At 37.9% G+C, this 10191-nt stretch overlaps 1 protein-coding gene across 1 annotated transcript; it reads right to left on the bottom strand.

The window, feature by feature from the left end:
- Nucleotides 1-10: 10 nt before the first annotated feature.
- Nucleotides 11-8577, bottom strand: LOC139715223 (plasma kallikrein-like; the record flags this gene model as incomplete). Its single annotated transcript, XM_071626812.1, has 5 exons — nt 8427-8577; nt 5293-5470; nt 1307-1563; nt 618-760; nt 11-95 (listed from the first exon to the last, which is right to left on the bottom strand). Coding segments are annotated over exons 1-5 (814 nt in total), but the record flags the coding sequence as incomplete, so codon positions are not given.
- Between the last annotated feature and the right edge of the window lie 1614 nt (nt 8578-10191).

The following is a 10191-nucleotide window of genomic DNA, read 5'->3' as shown; positions in this document are numbered from 1 at the left end:
TTCGGTTTGCCACACCCATAACCGAAACTGGTGATGCCGACCAAGTGAAACCTTCCGTCATAGTCTTCACACACCAGGGGACCTCCGGTATCTCCCTATATCCAACAGTCAATAATCAAGGAAAAATCTCCTCTGGGGCAAAATGAAGACCCAAAAACACTTCTTACCTGTATTCTTGTATGTTTATTTCTGTTTGAAATGAATGACACTGGTCTAAACTTAGTTGAAAGAGAATCCTTTGAAGATGAAAGAAAGAAAATTTCCATCCACAGGAAATTAAAGATAAAAGGAAGTGAGGATGATAACGATGCACCTCAGTTCGGAAAAGGCGTATGAGTTACTGGTAAGTAAATGGATATAACTTAATAAAGATACGTCCTTTTACATGTTTTACTTCAACCATCGAGTCATCTTTTCTTTATTTTGCTAAATACATTCATGAAATTATATTTTCTCTTTTCCTATGCACATTATATATAGGTTGTTTTTTTTTTTGCTCGATCTACTTTTAGACGAATTATTTTCAGAAAACACGCACACACCACCAAAACATCCACCAAAAGAGATGAAATTACAGGAGAATATTCTGATAGAAGTGATCAAAATAATTGACGAACCTGACACGAATCCATGGCGCCTGACACGTGACCTGCACAAAGCATGCTGGGAAGGATGACTCTATCACTGTAGAAGGACTCGCACTGCGATTGATCGAACAACTCCACGGTAGCTTTTTGCAAGGTATCCGAGACATGGCCCCCTTGGAAACAAAGTCATTGCAAAAAAAAAAAAAGAAATATACATATATATATATATATATATATGTATATATATGTGTATATATGAAAGTGAGATTGCATGTGACAATTCTTGTTCGACTAGAAAAAAAAAAGTTTTTGATTTTGTTTCTTACCTGCGATCAGAGTCAGCAATCGACATGACGGATCGATTATGTGCTAGGTAATACAGAATCTTTCTTAATATCTTGTAATGAGGCATTCATCACCAAGGACGTTTTTGCTGTCGTTGCTGTTGTTGTTTATGTTGTTTTGTTTTTATTCCGCATAGTTGCCTTAATGTCCTATGCATAGTTGTAGAGAGTGTCTGTTTATCTATGTTAACATATTTCCCATCAACGTTGTTTAGAATATAAACAGTTCATAGCATATCAGTAAATTTTTACACAACTATCTCCCGTCTATACTATACAATATATGAATTGATTACCAGTATCGGCTTGCCACAAACTTTACAGAGCAGCAACGGTTTTATAGTATTTTGACAAATAAAAACAAAACGCCTTTACCTTCACTGGTATGGCCCCATCCGGTGATATAACATGATGTGTACGCAGTTGAGTTTTCATGTGCCGCCAAACAGACGGGAAGAATGTAATCATGATCAAATGAAAGTGCGGTCTTAAAATGGATGACAGCGATGTCGTTGAAGATCTGATTGGGCTTGTAATCGGGATGGGAGTAGCTTTCGACGTCGATTTCCACGTGATACTTTGATGTCATTGACAGCTTCAAATCGCCGAGGACAGCCGTCTCAAATTTGTCTCTGAAAGAGATGCCGATATTTATATAATTATTTAATACATATTCATATATAATTAAATAATACATATTTATTTTTGCGATGATAAGGCTCATGGCCATCAGTGTTTCTCAGTGTCAGCTTTATCTTAATTTTCTATTGTTTACTAGATACCTTTCCCATTTTCACCATACTCCCTTTACTTGTATTGTTTCATTCTTAAAGTGCATAGAGACTTCTCCCTGAATGTGATATGCGCTATACAAGCACAGTTTATTATTATTATTATTATTATTATTAGTAGTAGTAGTAGTATAGATATTATATTGGAATTTTAATGTCGACAATTATACTTCATCATACAATACGGAGGTCTGTTGCTGTTGCTGCGGTTCACATATCGGACAAGACAGACACTGACAGAGGAGCGTCGGAGTTGAAGTTGAATACGACATCCTCAGTGTTAGAATAATCACAACTTCATAAGCCCCAGTCACATAATGCTCTGCGTCCGGCGTTACGTCCAAAAAAAAGTCATTTTTTCCGCGGACCCCCGCGGATCCTTTGCCGTCACCAGAAATGTGTACAAAACTTGCGGGCAAGAAATGCGGGCGATACGGACAGATACGACCAGATGCGAATACTTGCGTCCACTTGCGGATATTCTTACGAATTGGCACATAATAGTTCTGAACACTTGCGGAGAGTTGCGCATTTTTTCGGATAGTTACGGATAGTTACAGATTGTTATGAATAATTATGGACAATTTGGTTTTCTCTTACGATCCCTGCTAAGTCAGTGTATTATGACAGCAAGGTTATCACATTTTGGACTGTCTTACATTGTACACTAGGGAAAACTGAAATTGAATTACGTACACGTTTTGAAAAAATCGTAATCCTTTAATTTACTTTACAATAATAAAAGATATATGAAATCTTGAACTTGAAGTTTGAATTTTGTTTGTGCAACTCAAATATGAATAAACGTCATTAATGTAAAAAATGTATGTGACCGTGCATCACAAAACGAACAAAAAGTCGCACACACTGATTTTGTGTGAGGACTGAAAATAGGTGAAATGGGTCAACCGAGCCGATCTTGACTTGGCTACCCTGGGTAAATAAGGCCTTATCATTATCATTATTATTATTATTATTACTATCATTATTATCATTATTGTTATTGATATTATCAGTATCATTATTGTTATCATTATTATTATTATGATTATCATTATTATTATTATTATTATTATTATTATTATTATTATTATTATTATTATTATTAATTTCAGTTTAATCTGATAATCCCCTTATTGTTGTTACTTCGGTGGTTTCCATCCTGTTTTTTGTCCCATTCATCGCACAACCAGCACGGCTTGATAAAGATCAAGCGCTTGAATATATAGACACTGTACTTCAGAGCCTCTTTTCTCAGTTTACACTTTTTCTGAGTGTGTGCATTCTTTCCAATATTTAGATAGGTTACGAGAGTCCATTTGATATGAGTAATGCATCATTTTAAAGCTTAAAGTCTGCTCTTTCAGAACATGCTCCCAACTAAAATGTCATGTGTGTCGACTGTTTGTGTGTTTTGTGGTGCAGGGTCACATATAACATCACCATACCACAAATAAAATACAATATAGATCGAAAAGTCAAACATTAGAGTAAGAAAATATTACTTGCAGTCATGGAATAGACAAACTGTGGTTACGGTGTCGTTGTTCAGCGATATTCATGACTTACTGGGTTATGTTAAGGAGATATTTACGATAAAGCAATGCTTATTAAATTTACAGAAAAAAAGACATCAAAACCCTCAAACACCCCTCCCACACCCAAGTACAATATCAAGTCATCTCTTCAAGTAATGTAATTTCTGTTTGAATTTCTTATATGCGTGTCATTTTGTAATGCGCAGTAGAGTATGTTATTATATTAGCTGCGCAATATAAATGTCCTTTATTATTATCATTATTATTATTATTATTATTATTATTAACATCAAAAAAATGTAATACATATTCGATGGAGCGTAAAGTGCATGGGTAAGACTATAGAGAAATACTAAATTCGTTCTCATTTGATATAGTTGCCCCTGTCCCACACCTTCCCCGGCCAGAAAAGTTAATAAAATGCTGTCACCCCACCCCCTATACCCAAAATATTGCTTTTTTCGAAAAATATACAAGAAAAAAAGTTCAGCACCAAGAGTCAACCGATGTCATGAGTATACATGGTATATGGGTGCCACTTAAAATGACCATAAATTGTGGGAGAAATTTCATAATTTGACCATGCAGTTCTGCCTCTCCACCGCTCCGACTGTGTTGTAGCATTCCTTAAGGTAAAGGCGCTGCAGCTTGGCAACACGAGTTGTGTGGCTTCCCACGAGTCTCTGTGTTCCCATGCGAGTGGAAAACGGAAAACGTCGAAGGCAGAGACTCCAACCCCAAGCACCTTCTGATCTGGAGATTCTCCCGCCTGAAACCCTTAGCAAACGGGAGACTCCAACTTGATGTGTGCGAAGCGCGAAATTCCCAGGGTTCTAGATGCTCTCTGGTGCTATCTAAGGCTTACTTTTTCAACATACGATAGAAATAAGTAAGAAATCCTTTCCAACAGGAGACAAAGAGCCAGGGCGGGAGAAATTAAATCTCAAACGGGAGAACGGGAGATTTTGCAAATATGGGTTTTTGGCGGGAGATCTCCCGTCGAAAACGGGAGAGTTGGAGTCTCTGCGAAGGACGTAATTGTCCGCAACATCCGGAGCTGTCCGTAAATATCCGTAAGCGGACGAAACTGTTGAAATACGCTAACTTGCGGTTAATTTCGGATACTTACGATGGACGTAAGCTAACGCAAACGGACGGGAGGTAAATTCTTTTGCGGATGGTCTGCGTCCAAGCCACGGGTAGTTACGTTCAGTTACGGATAGTTACGTTTGGTTACGGTTACTTGCGTAAGTTTGCGTCCGTGGCGTCCCTCTGCGAAATTTTGAACATTTCAAAATTTCGCAGGTTCGGCGACGTCATTTTGCGTTTCTTTACGGATTAGTTACGGGCAGTTACGTCTACATACGTCCCTGCGGATGCCTGCGTCCACGCTGCGTCCCCCTGCGTCCACTCATTCATATATATCCGCGGCGGACGTAATCCATCGTAAAGCACTGTGTGACTGGGGCATGGATGTAACATTGAGGGATGCTATTGAATTGACAAAGAGGTTACATGAGATTAATGTATGCATCAACAGACGCCGAAAGGTTATGATTGTCAACCATGTTATTTCAAGTGTCAAGTGAGACAAAAGTGCATGTAAACATTCGGAAATGAACAATTATTAATGGGATCATCCCACGAATTCGACACCCACGAGTCATAAAGCCCACCAGCTCGACGCCAAGCAGATAAGGCTCATGAGATCGGCATTAGGCAAGTATAATGTCTACGAGACCGCCATGAGCCCACATGCTAGACACTTTTCTTGGCAAAAGAGGGCACACTAAACTGACACTGCGTACACTAATCCCTTGATGTAATGTCGGTCTCTTGTGCCTTTTTTTTTTTTTACTAGGGTCGGGCTCCTGGACTGCATGGCTCGTGGGTCTATTTTATTCGTTGTCGACCTCATGGGCCTTGTTCGCTTAGTGTCAAGCTCGTAGGCTGTATGGCTCGTGGGCTCTACGACTCGGGGGTTGTATGAGCTCGTGACTTGCAACCAAAATAACACCCGGCACTATCTTACACGCAGTGTGCGGCGGTGACTGCGGTCATGCTGTCTATCAGTACGGCAGCGCAGCGGTGGTTGTTCGATGCGTCTCGCAGTGAGACCATCCAGGGCCAGTCTCCGAGAGTGCTGTCTGAACCGCCGATGATTCGAGAACTGGTCGCCGAACTGGCAGGACGGTAGCCACACTCCCGCACTGGTTAATCATACATGAAGGGATAACTTGCATAATATGATAAAGTCGTTCACTGCATTGTATGCCCACCTTTTTTCCCCCACAGTTGCCCTGCATGCAGTTAGCAATGGTTAGCAGAATGTGAAGCATCTTTCAGTTAATTGTCATTCTTTCAACATGATTATCATGTCATTAGCTAGCTCAATTTAGACTTTGTTGATTTGTTTACATGCTATGGGTGACTTCCACTCTACATAATTGCTTCCGCCTGGATGAGAATCTAAGAATCAAGTTTGTAATCGTTAAGTATCAAACATACTTGCAATCGACACATTGTTAAACAGGTAGGCCTACATGGGAGGATCTAGCTTTTTGTTAAGGGGAGGGGGGAGTTGATCCAATTATGATGAGTCGCGACAAGCCATAACAAAGTCATAGCACGCGTGCTATTAATTTGCTACAATTTCCCTCCCCAAATCGGCTGACAACAAAAACCAAAAAAACCAAAAAACAAAACCCGAAGTTCTTCACAATTTTTCCTGCCACTTCTCCACATCGGCTACACAAGCAGAAAAACAAACAAACAAACAAACAAACAAACAAACAAATCAGAACAAAACATCCCCCGTATACATATCCGCCACCGAGGTAGAATAAAGATAATGTGAATTGGAACGTCTGATAAAAAGTATGGAAAAAAACGAGGCAAAAGGTGAAAAATTAAGATGATAAAGGGAGCAATAAGATGGAGGTCAGAAATTGATAGACTGTGAGAAACCAATTAAGGACAGAGATAGATACAGTGAGCAGGAAGAAGCAGAGAGGGATCATTTGTATCGTGAATTATTTCCATTACATTGTGCCCTTGATCGCCTTAAAATTCACAACGCACATTGATTTGCCCTGCAGTAGTACATTGGGCGTATCTGACAGCGGGGGTCGGAGTGTTGGTTGGGGGGTTCTGTTGACATATTTTTATAATGGGTGTTTTTTTTGTGTGTGTTTATGAAATATTATAAACACTTTTCTTCTCATCATTATTACCACCACTATTCTTATGATTTATATCATTTATAATTATAATCATCATTATTCATTTCATTCACTTTCATTTCCAACTAAGAGTGTTAATGTATACAAAACATAGCATGAAGAAAGAAAAAAATATGCATAGTTTACATACATTGTAAATACAAAGGAATATAATATAAACTATGAATTGAAGAAGATATGCTATTTTTCATTATGTTGAAAATGTTGAAAACATTTTTGTCCCGAAGAACAATTTTCTTCTGTTTTAAAGTGGATGGCGATTTTTTTTTTAATGTTTAACAAAGGATTTATAAGGGATGGGATGTCTGCATTATCACTATGCTAAAAAATGACGAAAATTAGCGTTTTCTGCTATCACAGTGCAAAACATAATACTGGATAAAAATATTCAAAAATATCATACAGTCATACAGTCATACAGTCAAATATTGGTCTTTAGACTGGGGCATGCGTTTGAACAAAACCGAACTGATAACTTCAATATATTGAGTACAAATTATACGGCAAGTTCTAAGGGGATAACATCAATCTTAATATTGAAGTTTATGTTCATATTGACTGTCTAAGGGATGCTTGGTGAATATTAGCGAAACTATAAATTATAAAAAACTTCGATTTTTTTTTTTGCCTAATTTCATTCAATTAATGCATCCCTATAGTAATTACTACCAGAGTAACTATGGCGAGATTCTCCTTGCCACAAGCTAGGCTTACCTATGTGCACGTCCGTAACTCCAACGTCTTGAAAGAGTTGATGGGTGTGCATTGCCTCTATTAGAACGGCATGTATTGCAGCAATGCTGATCGGTGAAGTACCAGCAAATTGGAGGGAAACTGTTGCGATAAGGCTTCCAAATCTACCATCAGAACCGAGGTATAGATCAAAGTAGGAAACGCGATCTTGTTATGGATTTAGCGCCTTTCGAAGCAAGCTCTTCATGTATATATATATATATATATATATATATATATATATAAAACAGCAATAATTAGTTTCTGCTCGGAGTCCTAAGAAAGTATAGATTCACAACAGTAGATCAATATAAAAACTCCGTTAGAGACGTCAATTCGACGAATTTTCGCCCATAGGGCTTTGTCAAGTCAATACATTTGACACTTAATTTTGAAGCAGATCAAAATACTTAATAATATATTTCTAGTATGTGTATGTATGTATGTATGTATGTATGTATTTATTTATTTAATTATTTATTGATTCGTTTATCCTGTATATGATTTGATCATTCAGAAAGAATTGTAACCATAATGTCCACAGGCTGTTATTCTAGTCAAGCGAAATACTTATTGATGAAGGTGTCCCATAACCTTAGACCTATAATTCAAGATATATAGATATATGTGTACATTTTATTCACAGTATCGTATTTCCTATGACTTCTCAAATAATTGATTATATTTTTATGTTGTAGTGAAAAGGTAATATTGTCATACTGATTCTTTCATACAAGTGGAGACAAAAAACTCGTAATACCGAAACTGACGAGCCTCCATTAGAAGATTCCATTTTCATTATTATCATTATTATTGTTACTATTATCACTGTCATTATTCTAAAGCTAGGTTAATTTATGTCTCACATTGTAACACTGTTATGAATGACAATCCCATCATGCATTGCTTGTTTCCCTTAGGGCATGCACCTCTGCCGAGATTAAGTAAAAAAACTAACCCCCCCCAAAAAAAAAAGACTGCAGATGAAAAACAAATGAGTTACTCATCACTTCCATCCAAAATGTCTTAATCCATTCAAAAGGATAGGTGACAATCTGAGGCATGTTAAATTGCCGTGCTTTCAACATGAAAACAAAGAAGGGCCCATCAAAACAAGGGTGCGGTTGGCGAAGAGGGTGATGAAAAGTGCTGTTGTTTTCTTCCTTTTCTTATCTCACTTTGTCAAGTTTACTCGGTCCCGACCCTGAGTGGTGCTCGTGGAAGACAGGTTTGGCCGGGCTCCAGGCTAATTTGTGAAGCTGCCAGGGGGAGGGATAGGTTGGGCATTCATCAAAACGATTTCTGACAGACTGCATCCTCCTCGACTCTCCTTCTGAAGACATCTAAATATACAGGACTGTACATCATCTTTTATTACACTCCCAAAAGACTTCCTGGACAGGGACTGCTGTTTACCCTCCTTCAGCAAACATCACCCATTATCCTAGTTTGCCAATATGCTCGAAGAACTTTTGTTAAACTTTGGCATATGTGTAAATCACGATTCATTGTGAACCTAAGCAGCCTCATAGTATAGCTATAAGAAACATTCAATTTCCTCTACAGTTTTTCCAGATGAACATGTATTAAAGCAAAGTCTGGAAATTCAATATTCTCTGAATGAGAAGTTTGTGAACTTTAACATCGTCTGCTATGCAGTCTTTGTACTTGTATGAAATTATTCTTGTAATGTTAAATCTACAAATGGCCTTTGTTGATGTCTGCAAAACTATCGGGGGGAAAAAGGCTCTGCACTGATACTAATGAATACATCTTGGATTTAGACTCCTTTTATATCTTTTCACAAATAAAGACTAATATTGAAAAAAAAACAAAAAACAAATGTATTTACATGTTGTAAGATAGAAGGTGCAAATGTTAGAACACTGTGGTTTAGTGGACAATTCTCTGGACTTTTCGATGAGGTATCCTCAGGTCAAATCCAAGCACAAACATCATCGTCGGACAAGATGTCTCACTCAATAGGTCCCTCTTGCCCTAGGATGATTATTAAGTGGTTAAATCTGTCAATGCTAAGTGATAGTAATAATATCGGGGGTCCTCTGGGATAGCCATGCCAGGTACTGAAAAGGTTTCCCGGGATAAATAAGATCATATCATTGTTATTCTCTCTTATTAAGTGTTTCCTGTCAGTAAATCAGAACTGAACCTTTTGCCCCTATAAACCTCTGAATCGAAAACCAACCGAGTAAGGAGAAAATGGCGAGTTTTGTCAACCAAAAGTACTAGTATATGAACGTACATCACAATAAATTCTTTTGACATCCTATACTATTGATTTTAAGACATCTAATACTCTTGATTGATAAAGTTTTTCATCTAAATTGTTTCTTCATGAAAAAAAAAAAAAAATTTAAAGTGTGATTTCCCTTGCTTTCCACAAAGTTAATGGAAACCGCCCAGGAACAGCTAAAGTTACCATAGCAGCATACCAACACATCCCAAACATCATAAAGTATGAAGATGGATAATGACATCCTTCCAGGAAAAGTATTTAAAGGACCCCTGGGTCTGCTCAATTTTATGAAGTTCACATTCAGGAATTAAAAAACAGCTGCTGTTATCACTTGAACATGAGGAAAGCGGTATCACGGTGACAGAGAGAGAGAGAGACAGTTTACGGAGAGGGAGAGATGGGACAGAGGGAGAAAAACCAGATACTCGTTACTGGTAGCTTTACATTTATATAGGAGAGAGAAAGAAGAGGTTGTTATGGTTGAACAACAAACAATGCACTGGCTGACAAGTGATTTTGATATTATTTGACACTCTTATTTGGCCAGGCCTTAAAGATGCTGGATGAAGAAAAGCTTTATCACGTGTGAAGAACGGCGAGCCAACTGGACAGAAGAAAAAGCATTTACGAAGAGTCATCTAGATTGATTCCAGAAGATTGATAAATTACAAGAAAGAGAGAGGGGGAGGAACCTATGGGG

The sequence above is a fragment of the Diadema antillarum genome, unplaced genomic scaffold, assembly GCF_040938485.1.
Source record: "Diadema antillarum isolate AM-2024a unplaced genomic scaffold, OU_Dant_1.0 seq00003158_RagTag, whole genome shotgun sequence".
Classification (NCBI taxonomy): Eukaryota; Metazoa; Echinodermata; class Echinoidea; order Diadematoida; family Diadematidae; genus Diadema; species Diadema antillarum.
The sequence above is the reverse complement of the archived record's forward strand: the minus strand, read 5'-3'. Positions and strand labels throughout refer to the sequence as shown.